The sequence below is a fragment of the Hevea brasiliensis genome, chromosome 13, assembly GCF_030052815.1.
Source record: "Hevea brasiliensis isolate MT/VB/25A 57/8 chromosome 13, ASM3005281v1, whole genome shotgun sequence".
In the NCBI taxonomy this organism is placed as follows: domain Eukaryota; kingdom Viridiplantae; phylum Streptophyta; class Magnoliopsida; order Malpighiales; family Euphorbiaceae; genus Hevea; species Hevea brasiliensis.
The window spans coordinates 88,527,358-88,553,044 of record NC_079505.1 but is presented as its reverse complement, the minus strand read 5'-3'; the positions used below and the strand labels follow the sequence as shown (position 1 = coordinate 88,553,044).

The window sequence follows — 25,687 nt, the reverse complement described above, 5'->3', positions numbered from 1 at the left end:
TGGTAACTGCTGAGGGTTGCAATGGCATTCCATAACTTTTGATCGATTTTGGTGAGCAAAACCACAATTTTGCCCAAAACCTGCCGAAACTTGCTGATGACATTGCTTGTCAAGCAAAGTCTTAAGCAACTTCTGCTGAACCTTATGCCTAACCCTAAGCATGACCCAAATTACCACATGTCTACCCCACATTTTAAAAGGCCCAGCATTTCCGCCAATTTTCCAAAAATCTCGCCAACACTCCCGATAAACCTCGTCGACTTCCTTCCTCACGCCATTTTTTTCCGGTAATTTTTGCAGGAAGCCGAAAGGTTTCATCCTTTTCATTAAAATGACAAGAACCAAAATGTGGTCCTCTCACAAACCTAAACTCAGAGGACTTCGACATTCTGTCAAATCTAAAATGGGTACTCCATCCTCATTACCCACAAACCCTAACCCCACTCACCCGCCATTACCTCACCCCCACCGCCACAAACGCCGCCATTACCACAATCACCACCGCCTCAGTCACCGCCCCCGCCTCCAAGCCAAATACCACCTCTCATCCCGCCGACTCCCCTCTCGCCGCAATCCGAGCCGCCAAATGAAACACCAATTACCGACACCCATTCCCCAGAACCAACGCCTGACCCTGTTCCTACCCAAACAAAAACAAAAGGGAAAACAAAAAGGGCACTGGTAGACTCAAAGAAACCCTTGTCGGAAAAGGAAACGAGTACCCTCTGTCCCTTTCGACTTAAACTCTCCACCTCGATCCTCTGAACCGATTAGCAAAAGGACCAGTCCTCTTCGCAAACCCCAAGACTGGTCCAAACACCAAGAACTCCGTCTCCTTACATTCTCCAAAGACTGCGTCATCTCATGATACTATAGAGGAGGTAATTTCTCCATTGCCTTGGGCTTTTAGGGATATGGATATGAAAAAGGCCTATGAGAAATTACTTTCTAAAACCATTTTGGCAAACAAGTATATGGATGAGCAGATTTTGAAAGAATTAGGTATTTATAATTCTGTCTTTGCCTATTTGGATGTTGTTAGCTGGACTGATTTTGCTAAAATTAGGGAACCAGTATACAAGGATCTAACCCTCGAATTTTTGAGTTCCCTAAAGTTGAGTTTCAAACCAACAGTGCCTGAACATAGAGATATGATTTATTTTCGATGTGCTGGAATTGACAGGGAGTTAGATATAGGTGCTTTGAATGCCATTTTTGGTTTTCAGGATTCGGGGTATAAAAACATTGAGTGGCAGCAAACTGTTTATGACCCTGTTCAATTCTGGAAAGATATTGCACCATTTGGAGGTTATTATAGACAGAGGACTGCAAAAGCCTCTAGGATAGTTGACCATGTATTGAAATACCTCCATAGGTTCATTACATACACTGTTTTAGGAAGGGGACACGAATGATTGTGGGTGCCGGGATTTGTTTCTATTGTGGTGCATGAAGGAGAGAAAACAAGTAAGTACAAACCCATTTCATAGCTACTCATTGGCACCAAATTGTCACCAAGCATACTAAAGGTAGTATTGTTTTTGGGGGTATATAATCGCCATAGCAAAATCATTTAGCTTTGAGGTTATTCTATTTAAATTGCTGCCAGTTTCTGGGTAATGATTCATAGACAGCACCATGTTTCTGAATATGTATGTTTGTTAGAAAATAGGCCATACATATACTCACATGAAAGACCTGATACCCCAGCTACTGAACACCCCACCACTTTTGCAACTACTGAACCACAACCAACCTCTACCCCACACTTCTCAGCAGACATGTTATCCATCTTAAAATCCTTGGAATCCAGGATAACAAATTTCACTGTCCAACCATCTGCTCCCTCACCTGATACCACAGAAATTCTTGCTTCCTTGAAAAACTTAGAAATCAAAATTGAAGCCATGGGTCAAGAGCAAGTTAACCAAAAGAAGAAGCTAGAAAAGAAACTTAAAAAGAGATTTTTATCTCTTAAAAAGAAACAGAAGCAACATCAACTTCAAATGCTGGAGCTTTACAACAAATTGGCCCAATCCTACAACAATTTATATCATTGGGGCCAAGCCATGTTTCAAGAAATGAAAGACTTAACAGAAAACTTGGAAACTGCTTCTGAAGCTTCGGATCATAATGAACCTACTGCAGAACCTACAGCAGACCCTGATGCAACAACAATGGCTTGATAGCAGAACTTGATCAGTAGCAGCAGTTTTAATTTCTGTTTTAGGTTTATTTTGTAATCTGTTTATTTTAATTTTCAAACTTTGGTCATGGTTGTAATATTTTGGTACTTAGTTTTTATTATTATCTCTGCACTTCTTTCCTTTAGTTTACTTTATTTTATTTTATCTTCTGATATGGACATAAACACTCTGTGAATGTTTCTTAGTTTAATTTTGATTTAACTGTTACATTTTATTTCTTTACACTCTTTCATTTTCTTGACCATTATTTTTGCACTTTATCTTTTCTTCAATCCTAATTTTGCTGACATTAACGAGTTGCACAAACTTTCTTTGAGCCACAATTGTTTCACATCAGTTGGAGGTAACAGTTTCCCTTTTACCATTTATGCTTATGGTATGTTGCCAATGCTTATGCTTTCGCTTTACCCTACGCAACAGGTTAAGCAACATCTTAAGCAGTGTGAACTTATACATTTTGGGATACTTTTTCACATTTTTCTCTCTAAAGCTTCATTGTTAATATCATTTTGAGCTAATTTTGGAATACTTGAGCTTACATTGATTTAATCCCCAATTGTATAACTTTCAATAATTTAGCAATTCTCACAGTTTTACCCATCTTTGCATTCATTTTAAACATTGAGGACAATGTTTCATTTGAGTTTGGGGGTGAGGCCAAAATTTTTGCAAAATTTTTAAAATTTTCTTTCATTCATTTATTGCATTTCATTCATTCATATATAGATAATCCATACACTTATACATATACCACACACATATCTATACCCATATACATACATTTGCATATAGTTTTCATATAGATTACATTTAGTTTTAATTTGATTTATGCATTCATTTTAGGATCATGCATATCATAAAAACAAATTTTTACCTTGTCCTTAGAGGATTGAGAGTTGCTTTGAAGAGCAATTAAGCTTACTTTTAGAAGGGTTTGATGGATTGAAAGTCCTGGATAGGTGCAAAGTTATTAAATTCTTGCTTGAGTTTATATCTTCTTAGCCAAGGGCCACCCAATCAATTGCATTGACTTTGAGTGCTTAGAGAAAACTCTAAGGTGAGAAGTAGCTAATTGATGTCTCACCAATCCTAGAACAATCTTCCTAAACCTTTCAAGGCGAAATCATAGCATACGCTTGAAAAAGAAATGATCTAGGCATTCTTTGAATTTTAAACCCATATTTTAGCCTTAGCCAACCTCACTTCAAAATTTCCTTTGAAACCAATTTGAGCCTACATTTATCCCTCTTATTTCTTTGAAACCCACATTAATGCCTAGCCATAAACCCAAACACTTACCTACCCTCCATGAGAATAATTCTTTGAGTGATAGATACACATAAAAAAAAATAAAAAAAAAATATATATATAATAAATAATAATAATAATAACAATTAGTTGGGAGAAGTGGCTAAAGTAAAAAAAAAGCTAGCAAATTCAATTATGGTATGTAAAGTAATTCACCACTCAAATACACAAAGAAATGAGTTTGGGGGTGAATTGAAAGGGACAATTATAATTCAAAGTCAATGTTATTTATGTAGTCCCTCTAAAAGCTTCAAAATTATATGCTAGCATTGGTGAATAGTTGTACAGTTCATTCCCCCATTTGAAAAAAAAAAAAAAAAATATTTAAAAAAAAAAAAAAAAAATTTTGTGTGTCTTGATCTTTTAATAATTTGATTATTCTCATATTTTGTTACCTTTATCCTTTCTTTGATTAGCCACATTATTACCCCCTTAGCCCCACTACAACCCTTGAAAGTCCTTTTGATCTTTTGATGGTGTTTTGCTACATTAGTGGAGATTGGAATAGGAAAATTGCCTATGGGATTGTGATATCATTAATCCATTCATTTACTTCCATCATTATTTGAGATACTTTAGCTTATGGATTGCCCTATAGTCTATTTAGGCATGATTATTCTTTGTGATTGATTGGTTTGGGCTTGATAATATGGATAATTGACCCAAGGCTAAGCGGTGATAGCTTTGGTAAGGATTAAATTCTTGGCACCTTGAAAGTGGGTATATGGTGTGTTGGTGGCCAAAGGTAAGCTTGAGAGTTTGGATAAGTAATTTTCATAAATTTAAGGTAAGGTACCCCAAATTGCATTAATTGTTTTTAAATTTGCTTGAGGACAAGCAAAGGTTTGAGTTTGGGGGAATTTGTTACACTCATTTTATATAGACATTTTAGGGTAGTTTTGCATCCATTTTGTCCTTATATTTTAGTATATTTTATGTTTTTAGCTTTATTTTAGCTTATTTGTTAACTTTAGATACTTTATATTTGATTTTTGTAATTTTGTTATTTTTGATAGGATTTTGTGGCAAATCGAAGACCAATGAGTGCATTAGGAAGTGATTTGAAGAAATTTGGAGTTCTTTAAGCACAGAGGAAAGTTGAAGAAATCAAGCCTTGAAAGAGCAAACCAGCCGAAATTTGCTTGAGACCTTGCTTAAGGTCATGCTCAGGGTAAAGCGGCAATGCTTAAGGTGCAACACAAGTCAAGCATGAGCAGAAAAGTCCATTTTACTATAAGTCTGCTGAGATTTGCTGAAGGTCTGCTTAACCTTAAGCAGACAGTGCGTCCAGAGGCTAAATTTGCTAAGAAGCCGCTTAGGGTTAAGCCGAACCCTGCTGCATGCCCGTAACGTGAAAGTGTCACGACTTGGATAATTTTACACCTCATTTCCTATCCACTCCTTGTCTTTTATTTACTTTTAGGGTAACTTATAGGGACCATATAAATTCATCATTTTCCTTATTTTTGCCACAATAGGAAGGGGAAGAAAACGAAATGAAAACAAAATATGATATAATGAGAGAGAGGAGACGCCATTTCCCCTAGGGAAGGAGCTGCTGCACCAGTTTTGAAGCTCCAGAAACCAGAGGCTTTGGTTCGTCCACCTGGGTTTTTCTATTTCAGTCCTCTTCTCATGTTTTCCCTTACTTTTCCGTCTATATTTCGTGTAAATACCATAATGAGTGAGTAATTTCCTTAGATTTCAGAGTTGGGAAATATGTTTTAGATTAATTTGTGGATTTGGATTGGGTATTTCCTTATTTTATATGAATATGAGTTTTGATTCCTTCCTTGTGTGCTTGATTTACTTGCCTAATGTTGGTACCCATTGGGTATTGTGTTAATCTTTGATTGAAGGACCGAAAGGTGAAAGTCATTGATAGTTAATCAAGGATTGGAACTTAAAATCACCTAGATTTAGAAATAAACTAGGACTTTAAGAGGAATTAATTATTGGTTACAAAACTTAATGGGTTTTAAAGTAATCAAATACATACGAAAGTAGGTTTGGTTATTTTAGAATACACTTTGATATGCTTGAAAAAGATATTAAGGGGATTTAGAATCAATTTCCTTCAAATTCTATTTTTTCCCTAAAAAATTGGAATGCCCAAGACAAATCCCAATTAATTTATGCATAAACCCCCAACTCTGGGATCACTTTTACCATAATTAGCCTTTCGTTTAAATTACCCATTGTCAATTTCAGTTTAATTGCGAACTAGATTTAGAATTTATTTGTTTGCTCTTTACCCATTTCAATTAGATTAATCAATTTACCTTGCTCATTTACATTTATCTTTTATTCATAAATCATTAGCCCAAATAATCGCTTCATTCATAGTTTAGTAATCAAACAGCAAATCCTCGTGGGAACGATACTTGATTCATCACTTTATTACTTGAGACGACCCGTATACTTGCGGATTCACCACATCAGGTCCTCTTCAACGTAGTATGCATGCCCGTTAGATTCAGAGCCCATATCGCTCTGTGAAAATAGGGACTAGACCAAAACCCAAGTAGCTTAACCTGAGCCATCGATCAAGAGGTCATCCAGTGTGTATTTTTCTTTACCTCATCAATGTACTAATAATGAAAAGTATTGTGGATTTAAAAGTTGGTTTTGATCAGTATACATAAATATGCATCATGATGATGCATTATCAGTTTATCACGTCAGAAAATGAAAAAATTATGGCGGTCTTTAGGCAACCAGCTGGTAATTACAAATTTAACATTATATCAAAAAAGGATATGGAGAGATCCTACAGTCCAAATCTTTTACTTCCAATGATAGAGCTCCAGTGGTCCTGCAAATGCAAGAACAAAGAATGTGACTTCCTATTAGCCATAGGAGAAGGATAGAAACAATCTCGCATGAAGTTTTTTTTTCCCTTGTTCATAATAGCTAGCGCTTCCACGGGGCATGTTCTTCTAAGAAGTGCTGTTAGGTTCTTGTACAAAAATAGAGTGTTCCACTCGAAGAAGATGTAAAGACTACAGGGTCAATAGTCAATACTTCGTAACCAAGTTGCCCAAATTTGACATTCTTTACTTCAAATTTCTCACTTCTTCTTTCTCTTTTCCCCTCAATAATTGCTGGGATGTTATAGTAACCATTACCACAGCCAAAACACAGAAAAGGGGAGGGGGGAACACCGTATGCCTGTTTGGAGTAGAGCCCCTCTCTCTCTCTCTTCCGGTTGCCATGTTCAGGGTCCTCTCTGCAAGTTATCTAATCCTTTCTTTTTTCTTCCTATTTAGTGTAACTTGTTGAGTAAAGAAAATCCATCGCTGTGATAAAACCCCTTCTCGTGGCAATTTAGAAAACATTTCCTATCCCTTTGGAGTAGAAGGGGACCCAAATAATTGCGGTGACCCTAACTATCTTCAGACCTGTGAGAAAAATAACACAATATTAAAGTTCTCTTCGGGAATGTACTGCTACGTGCAGGCAATCCGTGTTGCTGATTCCTTCAATTTTCTGTGTAAGAATTTTCTGATCCATCTCTCTTTTATTTATTATTATTTTTTTTTTTGTTTAAACTTGAAGCCTTGCCTGAGACTAAGAGCGATTTTAAAAATATTATAATTTATTGCTAAAAAAATAGAGCTGGCTTTGATTAAGATCAACCGATTATATTTTCATTGGAATAATACAGTGAGTTCATCCCTAGCATAGTTGTCCCTAATTTCCATTGATTGCTTTCTGAGTTTATGTCCCTTGCTTTCAGCTTAATTCAATTTTCCCGCAAATCCCCGATATATTGCATTTCTTGTACAGATATCATGCTTTGCCTGGCCTGCAGTGAGTACTTTCATCTCTTTTACTAATCTCATTTATAATTTATTGAAATAATATGACTTTTCAAATGATTCATTATGTTCTTGACAAAAAATTATTCATTTTATTTTTGTTTTTGCAGTTTTAGTTTATTATGTATTTTCCATCATCAGTAAGATCAGCTGTCCTTGTTCATTTTTATAGCAATAATTTTACTGTAATTGGCATTAAAATATAAACAATATTTAAAAGAAAATACTTATAAAAAGCTGTTTATAATTTTGATTTAATTTTTTAGATTTTAATTATGATTAATGTAAATATAAACATTTTACAGTTGCACATTACCTCTGCAGCATTACTAAGATGTGTATGTCAAACGCCACGCATCACCACATTCTTAATCATAAAATGGCGAAGCAAACATTTATCAATGTATGAAAAGGTTGAAGATTTCCTTCGAAGTAACAATAATCACATGCCCGTCTTGTAATTAAATATCAAGAAGATGATTAGGGGTTTTAAGGATAAGTTAGGTGAGGGAGGCTTTGGTTTAGTATACAAAGGAATACCTGTAAGTGGGAAAACTGTAACAATAAAGATATTGGGCAAGTCCAAAGCTAACGGGCAAGAATTTATCAATGAAGTTATAACTATTGGGGAAAATTCATTACAAAAATGTAGTGCGGCTTATTGGATTTTGTGCCGAAAGATCCAAGTGTGCTCTCGTATATGAATTCATGTGTAATGGATCTCTCAAGAAAGACATCTTTTCGGGGAAGAAGAAGTTACTTTGAGTTGTGAAAAAATGTATGAAATTTCTTTAGGCATTGCTGGTGGAATTGAATATCTTCATATTAGCTGCGATGTAGATTTTGCATTTTGACATCAAGTCTCGTAACATTCTCCTTGACAAGAATTTCACAGCAGAAGTGTCCGATTTTTGGCTTGCAAAACTATATCTAACAAAAGATAGTATAGTGTGTCTCTCTCAGCACCAAAAGAAACAAATGGACTATATGGCTCCAAAATTGTTCCATAAGAATATTGGAGGTATATCTTACAAAGGTGATGTTTATAGTTTAGGAATGTTGTTGATGGAAATGGCAGGAAGAAGGAAGAATTTGAATGCATTTGCGGAGCATTCAAGCCAAATTTACTTCCCTTCGTGGGCTTATGACCAGTTATTGATGGCAAAAAAATATAGAAATTGAAGATGCAACAGAGAAGGAAAAGAAAATGATGATATGCAAATGAAGCCTTGTGATCGTCCCTCTATGAACAGAATTTTAGAGAAGCTTGAAGGAGAAGTTGAGTCTTTGCATATGCCTCCCAAGCCTTCTCTATTCCACAAGAGCTGGGTCAACTGCATGCTGAAATCAACACGAAAGCACCAGAATTACCAATTTCACCAAAGGACAGTACAGATTCTGAAAATTCAGTTGCAAATCCATCCTGAGTGATCTAACATAAGGGGAGTGCCCTTATTAATATTATCAGGCAAAATTCAACTTTCTAATGCCATTTAGGTAGTTACTCGTTTCCTGCATTTAATAAGACATAAATCCCTCTAGTTTAGTTTAGTATTCAATGCTATATCATTACCGGTTGTTCTTAGCTTAATGATAAATTCATATTGCAGTAACCGTCTTTAGCAGTTCCATAAACCGTGAGCAGAGAGAAACATAAGAGAGAATTCAAGAGGGAAAGGGATTAATTTCATTAAATTAAATATCAATTTTACACTTCTGAGATAACTGGTAATTTTTGTTCTGGTTGGTTCGCATGAATAATTGTGCGAGTTCTATGAGCAGTTGTAGAGGAAAAGGGATTAGGAGGAATTGCCAAATTGTCTCCTCCTTCCAGCATTTGAATTACAGTTTTCATTGAAGGACGGTTCACCGGATGCCACTGGATGCACCAAATACCCACAATTGCAAGTTTCTTTGCAATTTCAGAATCTCCCTTTTCCACAATGCAGATTCTTAGCTCTTCCCCTTGTTCCAAATGATTATATATCCATTCAGGAAAGTAGATTTGACTTGTGTTCTCCACTTCTAAATCAATATTTTTCCTTCCTCCAACCATTTCTAGCAGCAACATCCCAAAACTATAAACATCCGACTTACAGGACACATTCCCAAAGTTTCTTGAGAACACTTCAGGGGCAATGTATCCCATAGTCCCCCTGCATGCAGTCATGGATACAGCACTTTGATCTTTGGAACACAACTTAGCCAATCCGAAGTCGGAGATTTTTGGATTGAAGTTGTCATCCAGCAATATGTTATGAGGTTTTATATCGAAGTGGAGGATTCTTTGTTCGCATCCTTGATGAAGATACTCAATCCCTTTGGCCACACCTAGAGCAATGTTTAGAAGTTTCTCCCAACCAAGAACATGTTTGTTCCCTTTTGTTGAAAATATGAACTTTTCGAGTGACTCATTTGGTAAAAACTCATAAACTAGAGCTCTTCTGAACCCATCAGCACAGTAACCGACCAAGCGAACTACATTGACATGATGAATCCGACCCATGGTTCCCACTTCATTGATGAATTCTTCTCCATTTCCTTTGGAATTGTTCAGGATCTTAACAGCAACTATAATATCATGCGAAAGTTTTCCTTTGAAAACTGTTCCATAACCTCCTTGGCCCAATTTATCCTTAAATTCATTTGTAATCCTCTTAATATCAGCATAAGTGTATCTTGCAGGTTTAAGAGCCCTGTAATCCTCCAAAAACTTTTCAATCTTGACTTGATTTTCTTTATCAGCTTTATCTGCCCTGTATACATGGTACAGAACAAGGACCACTATCACTAGAAGAAGGGAACCACCCAGGACTACACCTGTAACCAATGGCCATTTTGTTGCACCTATTAAGAAAATGTAAATACAAGATCTGTAAGCTTATCACGTTCACAAAGCCTATATTCAAGTGGTATTATAGGAAAGGAAAAAGGGTGATAAAAACAGACGACTGTAAAGAGAAGGATACCTTTATTCTCTTCAAAATCTGGATAACATTCGGTTTTAAGTGATGTGCTATTACTCTTCAATCTGCAATTCTTGCCTTGTGCTTCACAATTAGCACACTCTGGTTTTGACCAATTCAAAAGAAGTTCGTTATTTTGGGCGACTGTATCGTAGGGAAATGACAAAATATCAAACATCTTGGTGCAAGATGAGAAGGGCATCTCCCCCAAATACGTGCTGGAATAGATTAAATAGATTTGGTATGTAGAATTCCCAAGGCAAGGAATGCTATAACCATTGTATCCCAAATAAATATTTCTTGGTGTACAATTGAAGAAGGTATACTCCCAACGGCGATTTTGATTGAATTGGAAAGAAGAGGAAGATAAATTGAGGATTGTGAGATATCTTGGCAGACACCTATCTGGGTCATAAACATGGATCACCTGTGACTTGTAATTAATTTCCTTGACATAAAGTTTCACTGAAATTGGCAGCTCCAAAAGAGTCTGCTGGTTTTCTGTGCAAGATAGATCAAACCCAGGGTAACCACAGTAGCTTGGCTGGCTATCTTTAAGCCAAAAGGGAAATCGGATGATCGGACCATTCTTACTGCAACTTGTTTGGAGGCACTCGTCTTCCCCGGCTGCAATCTCTGCACAGCTCACTGCCAAAATGAGGCAGAACACAGACGTGAATGTGATCATAATTTCATAAGAGTTACCCATCTTGGACCTCTAGACTACTCTGTTTTAGATTAGATTAGATGGCTTTGTACTAGTTATTACTAATGAGGTTCAACTCTGTATGTTAAAATAAAGAACACTATTTGTCATAGTTTTAACCAAATGAAGTTTCCCTCTTCCATTTGGCATGTTCTTGTACTCTCTGCAAAGATATCAACGAAATTCAATCCAACAACAAATTAAAACATAGGATCCAAACCTTGTGATCCGCTCGTCCCGATTCAAGATTCATGGAGATTGAAATCTAATCACAGGGTCTTCTATTCTTAATTCATTTTTTATGTGATTTGTTTTCAATTTAACTTCATTTTTTATCGAATCTAACTATTGAAATTAATTCAATTTCTTTTAAACAAAAAATTTAGTTTTCATTTGAAATCAAACCGATCAGTTTTAATTCAATTTCAACTTAGTTCAAAATTAATTTTGATTGATTCAATTTTAATCGATTTTAGTTCAATTTTAGTTTTAAGTTAAACCGATACAATTTTAGTTTCAATTTCAGTTTCAAACCAATATTTGGCCTGTTCTGATAGGATTTTCTTTTAATCTCATCTATGCAGAGAAAAAGAATTTAAGGATGTCATAATCCTGAATTTATGTCTAAATCTAATTCAGTATGAATATAAGCTGTAGTATATATGATGGACTCACTTATAAAATTTATGAGATTAAATATTTATGTTTATTTTATGATAGATCAAATTTCGATAATTTTTTAAAAAAGTTTAATTAATAATTAGGGATTTAAGGCATTAATAGTATTTCTTTTTTCAAAGCATGTCTGGAACTCGACAAATAAGTCGAACAATTTGGGTTGGCTTGCCGGCCATTTTCTTATGTAAGTTCCTTTACCCATTCGTTTTCTACGAAGTTAGGATGAACATCTTGAGAAGGGGTGGATAGCCCAAGAACTGAAGACCAAATTCAAACAATTACATCCCAGTTGTCGCGATGAGTACTTTGAAGTCCTCGTAAATATGCTTTCGATAATCATATTCTCTTGGGGATTGCTAATCACCCTGAACACTTATATTTATTAGCAGATATTATTAATTTTTTTTAAATACATTTTAACCATAAAAACTCTTAAAGAATAAAATAATAAAAATTAATAAAAAATTATTATTTATTCTTTATATTTTAACAAAACTAATATTTGATCTTTTTATTTTTTAAAATATACTATTTAGTCAATATATTTTATTTTTATTTCTATCAGTCAATAAATATTAATGCTAATCAAATTATTACTTTTGTCTTTTTTTTAAGTGAAACTAATTAGTTAATTATGTATTTTAAAAAACACATTTCAAGATAAAAATAAAAATTTTATTGTGTGAAAACTAAATTTGAAATTGTATTTTTAAAAAATTTTTTAAGCATTTTCTTCTACTTTATTAGGCATTGTTTCTATATTTTTTTCTATTGAGAAATAATTTTTCTAAATTATTGCGTCGATTATTTTGAAATCTACAAGAATGGATTAACCTTTTGTGCAAATAGTTTATACCATTTACTATAAAAGAATGAAAAACAAAAAATAGGAATTGTATGAGTGCAAAGAAAAAGAAATATGGAGAGAAATAGAAATAAGAAATGATAGGAAGGGGGGAGAAAAATGACAATTTAGGTATAAAAGAATAACGGAATGAACTAAAAAGTGAATGAAATTAAATTATGGGACTAACTAATATATTTTTTAAAATATAAAAATTAAATAATTAATTTTATTAAAATAAAAATTAAATAATAATTTGATTTGTATTAAAATACTAACCAAATTATTGGAGAGACCAAACAATTAAGGGATTAAAAATAAGAAAATTAAATAATATATTTTTTTAAAATACTGAAATTAAATAATTAATTTTATTAAAGTACAAATGTTAAATAGTATTTTTCCCAAAAAATATTTTCAAATAAACTTAGAATAAGCCATTTTGTAGAATTGCGTCCCTCCCCGTCTGAGTCTTGACACTTTCAACATGTTCTGGAAAAAACTAGTATTTGCAGGCTACTCTGCCCTTGTTATACTCCTTGTATTCCGAGTACCCAGTAGCGCCAAAATAACTTATCGCTGTGAGAATCCTTCTTCATGTGGCACTCTCATAATCGACTACCCTTTTCGATTAAAAAACGATCCACCAAAGTGTGGTGACTGACTATGAACTGGTCTGCGAGAACAACCAACCCATTCTGAACTTGTACTCTGGAAATTACTACGTCAAGGCCATCAATTACAATAGTTCAACAATCCGAATAGTTGATGTTGGTGTCCAAGATGAGAATTGCTCCTCACTTCCACTATATACTTTAAACTATTTCAACTTCAGTAGTGAAGATCCATATAAGCCGTCAAACATTTCAGAGGATGTAATGTTTGTGAGTTTGCGAAACTCCAGTGGAATCGGCTGATTACGTGGATATTGTTCCTTGTGTCAACGGAAACCATTACCAATATGCTGTGGTCGGCAATATGACAGCTTCAGCACTGGAAGACTGGTGTACCTTAGATCTAATGTCTATGACAAATCCGCCAGACTAGTTTAGGAATCTCTCGTATAGGGGCATCCATAAAGCTCTCGCGTTTGGTTTCGAGCTTTCATGGTATATCTGTCGGTGGGAAGAATGCAGAGGCCTAAGCTACTGCTTTTATGATGGTACAACCTATGTTGTGGGTTGTTCTGAGGCCTGCAGTACCAAACACATCGATTCCTTCCTTTGTGCGTAAGCTTTCAATATTCTCCTATCAACTTTAATCATAATTGCTTTGATAATTCATGTTTCGATTCACTCACGAGCTACTCTGCTTTAACCTTATACTTTCATATACTTTCTTTTCTGCTGCCTTTGATTTCAAATATTATACATATATGAGTTTTTTATTATAATTTAATGACTTTTATGTGTACAATTTAGGTGCCATGGTTATTGCAGCCGAGGATGCATACTGTTAAGTATTCTCCCCCCATCATATTCATATTCATGTATACTTGATTCATAGAATATATAGGATTTTGGAATAAATTAAATAGTTATTCCGAATAAAATAATAATTATTTCACCTTCAGTTCATATTTTGTTTATGGTACATAGGAAAGGCATCTATCTTTCAATCTCAACTATTAGTTGAAATTTTCTCTAAAAAAAAAAAAATCTATTAGTTGAAATTTTAAATCTATATTCAGTCAGCAGGCTAATTGAAGACGAATGATAAAGCTTAAAGCAAGCTGATCTCTTCTACTGAAATGTGAGTTGTCAAGATAATTGGATTCCAATTTAGGCACAAACTTATTGTGGATAACTGGATATGAGTATTTCTGTTTGAATTGAGATTATTTTTTGAGGTTAATTAGTTGATTCATGGTCTCTCTCTCTCTCTCTCTCTCTCTCCCTAGGATACAAATACAAAACATTTCTACCGTTTCCTATCGTTTGTATATAAATTGTATTCATAATTACATTTAACTGGTTTTTTGCATTGTCTTGATGGCTAGCTGGTTTGATTTTGTTATTCTTGTGTATTTTTCTTACAGATCTGTTGTACTATGGATCCCCTCTGGTTGGTAAGACTCATTTTCTTTTTCATAGCTCTTTAAATATGAAATTTTGTATTGAATATAGAGGCACAATGGTAAACATATAGGCACAATGGTACAAATATATAAAAGAAATGAAGCAATTGGCAGTTGAAAGATTCTCTCCTGATCTGCTAACTTTTCAATGCAGCTTCACTTCTTGTGATAAGAACTCTGTGCGGGGCTCCGATTGTCTTCATTTTTTGATTTACAAATGGCAAAGAAGACATTTATCAATGTCTGATTCAGTTGAAGAGTTTCTACAAGGTCACAATAATCTCATGCCAATTCGGTACTCCTACTCACAGATTAGGAAGATGACTAATGATTTCAAGGACAAATTGGGAGGAGGCTATGGTTCTGTATGTAAAGGGAAGCTTCAAAGTGGCAACCTTGTTGCAGTTAAGATGTTAGGTAAATCTAAAGCAAATGGGCAAGATTTTATCAATGAAGTGGCTACCATAGGGAGGATTCATCATGTTAATGTCGTGCGACTAATTGGTTTTCGTGCTGAGTGTTCAAAACATGCTCTTATATATGACTTCATGCCAAATAGATCACTCCATGGATATATTATTTCTCAAGAAAATTCTCCCTCTTTAAGCTGGGAAAAAATGCATGAGATTTCTCTCAGAGTGGCTCGTGGCATTGAATACCTACATCAAGGTTGTGATATGCAGATCATCCATTTTGACATTAAACCACACAACATCCTTCTTGATGAGAATTTCACACCCAAAATTTCTGATTTTGGGCTAGCCAAATTGTATCCAACTAATGACATCATTCTATCTCTCACAACAGCAAGAGGAACAATAGGATATATAGCACCAGAATTGTACTACAAAAACATTGGAGGCGTCTCATACAAAGCCGATGTTTATAGCTTCGGTATGCTGCTAATGGCAATGGCTAGTAAAAGGAAGAAAAATGCAGTAACACAAAATTCAAGCCAAACCTACTTTCCTTTTTGTGTCTATGACCAAGTTCTTGATGGGAAGGAAATAGAGGTTGAAGATGCCACAGTAGATGAAAAGAAGATACTGGAAAAAATGGTTATGGTTGCATTGTGGTGTATACAAGTGAATCCCATGAACCGTCCTCCAATGAATGAAGTTGTGAAGATGTTGGAAGGAGAATTAGAAAGCCTACAGATACCCCCTATGCTTTTTCTATATCCTGAAGAAACGTTGGTAAACCATGTTGGAGATGATACAAATCCAACCTGTTCATCATCTGCATCCGTGTGGAATCTATAGAATTAATGAGTTTCATTGCTAATGGAACATGAAGTATTGAACTAGTAAATTGGTTTGTTCCCATGCATTTTTTAGCAGTGAGATTTGTCCTAGATACTTGGGAGCTTAGTTGTTGTTGTCATTTTGTGTATTTTGATGTAAACTAGTTAGCATGTTAGTCAACTTTTGTTAGGTTCAAATTTACTCTTTAATTGCCCACGCATTACAAGGGTATGATCATTTTGGGTGACTGTATGTCTATCAGAGCGAACTGATAAAATATCATACATCTTGGTGCAAGATGAGAAGGGCATGAACCCCAAATACGTGCTGGAATGGATGACATAGATTTGTTATCTAGGATTCCCAAGGCAAGGAATGTTATAATCATAGTGTCCCAAATCATTGTTTCTTGGTGTACAATTGAAGAAGGTATAGTCCCAACGGCGATTTTGATTGAATTGCAAAGAAGCGGAAGATAATTGAGGGTTGTGAGATATCTTGGCAGACAAATATTGGATCAGCTGGGACTTGTAATCAATTTCCTTGACATAAAGTTTCACTGAAATTGGCAGGTTCAAAAGAGTCTGCTGGTTTTCTGTGCAATATAGATCAAACCCAGGGTACCACAGTAGCTTGGCTGGCGATCTTTAAGCCAAATGGGAAATCGGACCATTGAACCATTCTTACTGCAACTTGTTTCGAGGCACTCCTCTTCCCCAGCTACAATCTCTGCGCAGCTCACTGCCAAAATGAGGCAGAACATAAACGCGAATGTGATCATAATTTTGCAAGCTTTACCCATCTTGGACCTCTAAGCTACTCTGTTTTAGATTGATGGCTTTGTACTAGTTATTACTAGTGAGGTTTAACTCTGGATATTAAAATAAAGGGCACTATTTGTCCCAGTTTTAACTAAATAAAGTTTCCCTTTTCCATTTGGTTGTTCTTGTACTTTTTACCAAGATATCAATGAAATTCAATCGAACAACAAATTAAAATATAGGATCAGAACCAGAAATCCTGCTCGTTCCAGTTCAAGATTCATGGAGTTTGAAATCGGTTTGTAGGGTCTTTTAATTTTAGTTGGGTTTTTATTTTTATTCCATTTTGTTTAATTTTAATCTTAACTAAATATAGCGGCTGAAATTATCATAAAAATTTTTACTTCATCATTGTATCTCTCACAGCAGTAAGAGGAATAATAGGATATATAGCACCAGAATTGTTCTACAAAAACATTAGAGGTGTCACATACAAAGCCAATGTTTATAGCTTCGGTATGCTGCTGATGGCAATGGCTGGTAAAAGGAAGAACAATGCAGTAACAGAAAATTCAAGACAAAACTACTTTCTGTTTTGTGTTTATGACCAAGTTCTTGATGGGAAGGAAACAGAGATTGATGATGCCACAGCAGATGAAAAGAAAATTGTAAAAAAGATGGTTATGGTTGCATTGTGGTGTACACAAGTGAATCCCATTGACCGTCCTCCAATGAATGAAGTTGTGAAGATGTTGGAAGGAGAATTAGAAAGCATACAAATGCCCCCCTAAGCTTTTTCTATTTCCTGAAGAAACATTGGTAAACGATGCTGGTGATGATACAAATCCAAACTGTTGACATCTGCAACCTTGTGGGATCTATAGTAAGTTTCATTGCTAATTGAACATGAAGCATTGAATTCGCAATTGGTTTGCTCCCATGCAGGAGCACTAGAATCTTCTTGTGGACTGGGTTACTCTGTAGAAGCAAAGGGCTTTAGTTGGAGAGGTTTTCTTCAACGCAATCATATGGTATGCCCTTTAGATTGATCAGAGCTCTGTTAGGATTGTTATACCTAGTTAACTAGTTACATAACCGCAAGTGCATTGGTCGTTCAAGTAGTATAGAAAAAGATATCGTTTTCACGGAGAGTTGTGTTTTCAATTGAATTTTTTATTTAAAATAAAATATGTTAAAATTGTATTTTAATCAAATAAATAAAAGAAATTTAGGAATTTGAAGTATAAGGTATGAAAATACAAAACTAAATTCAAATAATAACTAATTTAATAATTCACAAAATAAAGAAATTGATAATATTAATAATAAAAATTAATAAAATGAGATTAAACTAAACACTTAAAAGTAAAATTCCAAGCAATAATTGATAAAAGACGATTCTGGAGTTAATGGTCCATATTTAAGTCATTTTGGGATTTTCCCTAGCTAGCCCAATCTATGAAATTTATGGGTTTAAAGAAGATTAATTTTAAAATCCTTTGAAAACTCTCTCGAGTGAGACAAAGAGTGCCTTAATTAACTTAATCTTACTTTCGTGGAGTTAAAATTAACCAAGACTCATTAGGTTCTTTAATCAATCTATTAAAACCCTATTAACCCTTAGTTTATTTATAGATCTAAGTTAATTAAGTCCAATTTTTTTATTAACTATCACTTAGTTTTCTCCTTTCGGTGCTTCAACAAAGGATTAAGAACATAACTTAATGGGGCCCTTCATTAAGCATGTGAATAAGCACACAAGAAATGGATTAAACCTCATAAATTTCATTAAATTGGGACTAACCTAGTTCAAATCCATAAAAATAACTAAAATATTACATCCCTTACTCCATAATTAAAGAAAACTACTCACAATCCATGTTTAACACAAGAAATTCTAAGTAAAAGAGGAAATAAATTATGAAAATAAACTAAAACTAAAGAAACCCGGTTGGAGAAATGTATAAAATGGTAAAGAAGAGAAGAAGAAGCTGGATTCTGCTCCCCAAGAATGAAAGTCGACTGCTCCTCTATTTTTCTGCCCCTTTTTTTTTGTCTTCCTCTCTTTCTTCTTATCACTAAAAATGAGGTAAGTGCACTATTTATACTTTCTGACAAATAACCCTAAAAATAGTGTGTTTGAGGAAGGGATTTATGTGTAAAAATTCTTCTGCCAGCTCATTATAAATACTTGCACAAGTTGTGCAAGCTTCCTATGCAAATTCTGAGCAAATTTGGTAATTCCAGGTGCTTCCTGTGATGTTGCATAAGTGAGGCATGAGACTGCATAAGTTATGCAGCTGGTTATGCAGATTTCAGCAAGTTTGGGTTCTTTTCCGTGAAGCTGCATAAGCAGGTTGCAAGACTGCATAAGTTATGCAGTTTTCCGTGAAACTGTATAAGTAGGGCGCGAACTTGCATAAGTTATGCAGGTAAGTCATGCAGATTTCGGCAGGTTTAAGAATTTGCTTCTTCTTCCTGTGCAGAACTGCACAACTTATGCAGTAGGTTATACACATTTTAGTCACTTTGCATTTTTCAACTTTCAAGCTTTGTTTTTGACATCTTTGGCTATAGGAATCATTTCTCACTGGCACAATTACTTTTTAGTCCCTCAAAAACACCATTTTCATCTATAAAATAAAAGAAATTACAATTTAACCTATAAATTGACAATTATGAAAAATCATCTAAATAACTAATAAAATTAGCTAAAAGTGACTAACAAATAAATGAAATGGCTATGAAATTAAACATAAATGACTATGTAAAATGCATGTATCAGATACCCCCAAACTCAAATCTTTGCTTGTCCTTAAGCAAACTTTAAAATAGAATACAATTTTAGGGGTGCCTTGTCTAAAGAGCTATGTAAAGTAACTTAGCATACCTTTAGCCATACCAACAATCCATATACCCATCCTTCGAGATGCAAAGAATCTAATGCTTGTCCAAACTTTCATCGCTTAGCCATCAAGTCAATTATCATCCAAAATTCCCAAACTAACCAATCAAAAGAGAGAGTCATGCTCAAAAAGAACTATAGAACAATAAATAATCAAAGTGTCTCTATATAGAATGATGTAATTGAATGAATGAATGAGTAAGCTCCAATCCCATAGGCAAACTTCCTACCCCTTTCTCCACTAATGTAGTAAGTACTATCAAGAGATCAAAGGTTTTTTTAGGGATGTAATGGGGCCATGGGGTTCAAAATGAGGTTAAGAAGAAGAAAGGTAAAAAGGATTCAAAGCATGAGAATATTTTCAAGTTTGAAAGCATAAGGTACACTTCTTATTTATTTTTCTTTCCTCTCTTTTTTTTTTCTTTTTCTCTTTTTTTTTATATATAAAGATGAGAGAAATACACAATGAGAATTTTCAAGTGCTAGCACATTTTACAAAATATATAAAAAACACTACCCCCAAACTCATTTCCTTTAATTACATACATACTAACATTTTTACAGCATGATAAGCATTTCTTCTCCCTTTTATTATTATTATTTTTTCTTTCTCCCCTTTTTTTTTTATATAGTATACCTAATATTATAAATAATTATTCTCATGAAAAGGGTTGGAGTGTTTGGTTCATTGACTAGGTAGCAATAAGGGTTTTAAGAAAAGTTAGGAATATAAAGGCTCAAAGGGGTTTACAAGGGTTAATTTTAATTGGGAAAAATGCCAAAGATTTAAAATGAAAAGGTTTAAATCAAAGAATGCCTAATCATCTCTCTTTTCAAATACAAGTTAGTATTTCACCTCTAAAGATTTAGAAAATTTGTTCTAAGATTGGTAAGACATCACTAGACTACTTTTTATCCTATAGCTCCCTCTAAATACTTCCATCTATAAATGACTAGTTGGGTGACTTTTTAGCTAAGAAGATATAAGCAAACGATAAACACTTTAAAACTTTGCACCTCTTAGAAAACTTTCAATCCACAAATCCAACTAAAGGTAAGTCAAATCACTCTCATAAGTAACTTCTCATTACTCAAGGGATTTGGCAAAAGATTTTATGCAAAAATTTTATTACATGAATGCTTGGTTCCTAAAAATGAAAAATGCATTAACTAAGAGGAAGAAATCTATTTGTATGCAATATATACAATTTTTAAATGGTTACTGTATGATGTATGGTATGTATGTATGTGTGTATAAAATATTTACAATATAAATATATGATGTATGGAATGAAATGAAGTGCATTTAGACTAAAATTCTAAAATTTTTAAGCAAAAATAAGTGAAAATCTTACACCCCCAAACTCAAAATTTGACATTGTCCTCAATGTCTAAGGTAGTGCATAGTGAAATTCAAGAAAAAAAATGAATAACCAAGTATTAGTGAAATGAAAAGCAAAGGTGAAAGGTTACCTAGCATAGGATAGTGATTTAGCAACTTAAAGTGCATAATGCATATTGCATAAGTAGATTGCATAAGTTATACAGGAGGAGTACTCTGTAAAATAAGTGCATAAATAGGCTGCACAAGTTATGCGGGTTCTTATGCAAGTTTCGGCTAAAATGAAATAATAGGAAATTGAGTAATGCGAAACTGCATAAGTTATGCACTAAGTTGTGCAGGTTTCTGCAGAAATGAGAAATAGGGCAAAAATGAAGTATAAAAACTGCATAAGTTGTGCAGTTTGCCTATGCACAATTCAGCAGAAACAAAAGTTGATAAAATCACTTTGCAAATTTGGAAATTGCAAGGGAACATGACTTTTAATGTTTAAACTTCATTAAAAATGAGAATTTTTAGCCAAAAAATTGCATGAATCATTAAAAGTTAACATAAAAATTCATCAACATATGCAAATCCAAATTAGTTGCACATTCAAGTTCATGATAGCAAAAAATTTTGTACAAAAACTTGTGAGCAATATCATTTCAACTCAAAATCTGCAGCTTGACATTAATCACATCTTAAGCTTAGCAAGAACCAATACTACTGCACTACAATCAGAAAGTTGCATTTATCCACAAAAGCACATCACGCATGCTCAGTTTTTCTAATCAAATGCAACACCATAAAATTGAATGACATAACCCAATTAAGCCCACAATCACAAAAATGAACCACTCACCATAATACTAACATTAAAGACACAGAAAATAATACACCTAGCCTCAGCTAATAAGAATAAACAGATAGTTGACAGTATATATTGCAGAATTAGCACACAGAAATTTCTTTGCACAAGACCAAAAGGATCTGCAACAAAGACAATTAAAACAAATCCATTTTGGGGAAGTAGACAATCAAAATATCAAATAAGAATAACTTCCCAACAGTGCATTAGACTCTAGTTCTTCAAAATGCATCTATAAAAGGAAAAATTCAACAATGTCAAAATTGAATTTGAGGGATATTTAAAACAAAACAAAATTAATGCAAATAAAATAAACTTAATAAAATAAAATAAAGAAACTTGGGGTGCTTCCCAAGAGCACTAATTTATGGTCCTTAGCTTGACCCTTGTCATGTTTCATGATTGCTGGAATTAGAATTTATTGCCTCTATTTCCAATAAGTGCTTCAATGAATCTATACTTCATTTTCTTTCCATCACATGAGAAGATTCTTGTTGCTTTGTCTAAAAATCCAACCATTTCTTTATTGACAACCTTTGGTGCATCTTTTTCTTTGAGAGATGGTTGTTTGACCTCACTTTTCTCCACTTGCTCAAGTTGAAAGATTGGTACCATATGACAAGGTGGATTACTCTTCAAATGTTGTGCAAATGCAGCCTCTTTTGGATTTTCATCATTGATAATCCGTTCATGAACAAGACAACTTTAAAGAGAAGCCTTTGGATAGCTCTTTCTAAAGTGCTCTTTTGCTAACTCATCAACTATATCAATTCTCAAACAAGAGTCTATATCTTCATATTGCTTCTTCTTGTCATTGCTAATGTTGAAGACTAACTGATCCTCTCCGACTCTAAGAGTAAGCTTTTCACCTTTCACGTCAATCAAAGCACCAGCTGTAGCCAGGAAAGGCCTCCCCAAAATGATTGGCATATGAGAATCCTCTTCCATGTCCAAAATGACAAAGTCAACTAGGATGTAAAATTTTCCAACCTTCAGTAGTATATTTTCCAAGATCCCTTCTGGATACTTAATTGATCCGTCTGCCAACTGAAGAGAAATGTGAGTTGGCTTAAGATCTCCCATGTTGAGCTTCTCATAGATGGAGAGGGGCATAAGGCTTACACTAGCTCCTAAATCACATAAAGCTTTTATAGAACATGATTCCCCAATATGGCATGGAATTGAAAAACTCCCTGGATCCTTGAGCTTTGGAGGAATTTTCCTTTGGAGGATAGCACTGCATTCCTCAGTTAAGGCTACAGTCTCATAAACTTTAAGTCTTCTTTTGTTTGAGAGAATTTCTTTCAAAAACTTAGCATAAGAAGGCATTTGGGAAAGAGCATTAATAAAATACACATTTATATATAGCTTTATTTCCAAGAGAGATGAGATGAGATGCCTCAACAGTCCATATTAGAAGTTGAATTGTTTGATGTGTGGGGAATTGATTTCATGGGGCCATTTCCATCCTCTTATGGGAATAAATATATCTTGGTAGGGGTGGACTATGTGTCTAAATAGGTAGAAGTTATTGCTACACCTACCAATGATGCAAAAGTTATGGTGAAATTTCTGAAAAAATTTGTTTTGACCAGATTTGGTGCCCCACGTGCCATAATCAGTGATGGTGGTAGCCATTTTTGCAATCACCAATTTGAAAAATTGATGAGAAAGTATGGGGTAAAGCATAGGGTTGCCACACCATATCACCCACAAACAAATGGCCAATTAGAAATCACAAATAGAGAACTTAAGCAACTTGGAGAAAACTATCAGCAAGTCTAGAAAAGATTAGTCCCTTAAATTAGATGATACTCTTTAGGCATTTAGAACAGCTTTTAAAACCCCCATAGGAACCACACCTTATAGGTTAGTTTTTGGGAAATCATGCCATTTGCCCGTAGAGTTAGAACATAAAGCTTATTGGGTCATAAAAGCAATCAATTTTGATTTACAAGCTGCTGGATGCAAAAGACTTTTGCAACTTGATGAGTTAGAAGAATTAAGATTTGATATGTAACACCCCTAATTTTTAAATTTATTATTTTGTGAGTAAATGTTAATATTTTATTTTATTTAAATTTTAGGAAATTATTTGAAATTTTTCGAATTTTAGAAATTGGGTTCGATTTTTTGAAAACGTAAAACTTTGATGATTTTTAAAAATTAATTTAAAGACCACGTGGTAAAACTAAAAATATATTTGGACTCTATGAATTTTTCTGAGTTTTCTAGAATTTTTTCGAAATTTTTGGGCCTCGTTTTTGGTCCCAAGGCAGAGTAAAAATATAAAAATTTTGTATCTTGAATCGGACTAGCCGAATCGAATCGGACCGGATCAGACAGATCGAATCGGACCGACCTTCTTCTCCTTTTTCTTCTCCCCCGCGCGTTCTCGTCGCCCTTTCTCTCTCTCCCATTTTCTCTCTCCTCCCTCCTCCCCACACTGCACTATTGCCACCCAGCCCTACCCACCTCACCGGTGCGCCGTCCTAGTGCCTCCCCATGGCCGGCCGACGTCCCAGGCGGTCGAAAAATGCGCGCAAAAGCCCACCTGCGCTCGAGTGTCGTTTCATCTTCCCGGCCAAAATTCAGCCGATCTGGCCACCGTTTGAGCCGGGTCTTGTGTTTAAACTCATCTACACCTCGAGAACTTTCCATAGACACTAAGAACACCAAAATCCATCGTGCGATTTACCCAATTTTTGTCCATAAAGTTTTAGCCCATTTCGATTTTTGGGCTAGATTTCTAGTAAACCGTGAACCCCACAAGAAAACCTAGAATACCAGAGTGCTCCACTTGTTGAGAGCTTTGCGAAAATATAAATTTCAAAATTTTTCGACATCGTTTTTCGGTGGGTCCCACGAAACTTCGTAGTGTTTTTTCGAGTACTAAATGAGCTTAGAAAATTTCGTAAAAATTATGTACTAACTCCCGTATTGTGGGCTTCATGTAGGTACCTTTAATTCTTAGAAATTCGACGGTTGCCCGAGTCTGTGAATTTCTAGCCAGACAGACAGGCTATCAAAAAAGTCTTGGAATTGAATCGAGATTTTGGCTACCCCACCATTGTCAGATGTCCCAAGCGCGTCCCCAGAGTCGGAATTGACATAGGTAAACCCGAACCTTGCTTTTTCTTAATTTTCTAATACTTGAATGGGATTAAAAAATCCATAAAATATTTGTGGTAGCTTAGAAAATTTTAATTCCTTTTGCATTAGCTTAGTAATGATGCTAAGGACCGCGGGGCAAAGTTTTAGAATTTTTAAAACTCATTTGTGTAGTTTTTGCAAAAGGGTTAAATTATGAGGACTAAACTGTAATTTTACAAAGTATGATTGATGACTGTTTGGATGGGCCCATGAGGGGTTGTGTGATGTGATTGAGTTGTGGGTATATGGTTTGTGGATATAGAAGTGCGTTTTAAGCCCTTTTGCAGGTTGGGTAGGTCCTAGGTATAGGAGAGATTCTGCCAGATTTTCAACACGACTTAGGACATCTTTAGTCTTTTTCTTAGCTTGTATTGAGTCAAATGTACTAAATAATTGTAATAAAAATTATCAGGTGAGCCGGAACAGCCTTCCTCCTCCGCCCAGCAACCATAGTGACTTCGGTTGAGTCTATGAGTAAAATATTAATTTTAATTGTAATTTCAATATTATTATATGTTCAAGCATGTCCATGCATCACTTATATGTATGTATCTATGTAATTAAACACTAGGCACGTTTTACATTGCATTTATAGATATTAAAGTGCCATGGATGTTGTTTGTGGTGATTTAGAGCAGTGTGTGCGCGTTGGCGTGCGTGTGGTATAGTGTTTGGATATGGACAGGATGGGTAGACACGGCTTGAGATTTTCACTGGGACCTGGTCCTTCGAGGTAGACACAGCTTGAGTTCTTCGCTGGGACCCCGTATTGGTTTATTAAGTGAAAGTATGGCTTGAGATCTTCGCTAGCAGAGGTTGGATTAA

The 25,687-nt window shown here is 34.7% G+C and overlaps 1 protein-coding gene across 1 annotated transcript; it reads left to right on the top strand.

Annotated features, from left to right (window-relative positions):
* Positions 1-914: 914 nt before the first annotated feature.
* Positions 915-17,077, top strand: LOC110665752 (L-type lectin-domain containing receptor kinase SIT1-like). The gene is made up of 7 exons (XM_058133185.1): positions 915-1,308; positions 1,666-1,918; positions 6,945-7,008; positions 7,255-7,328; positions 13,952-13,984; positions 14,569-14,598; positions 14,762-17,077. The coding sequence occupies exons 1-7, from the start codon at positions 915-917 to the stop codon at positions 15,867-15,869; spliced, it is 1,956 nt and encodes a 651-aa protein (XP_057989168.1). The 3' UTR covers positions 15,870-17,077.
* Positions 17,078-25,687: the final 8,610 nt, after the last annotated feature.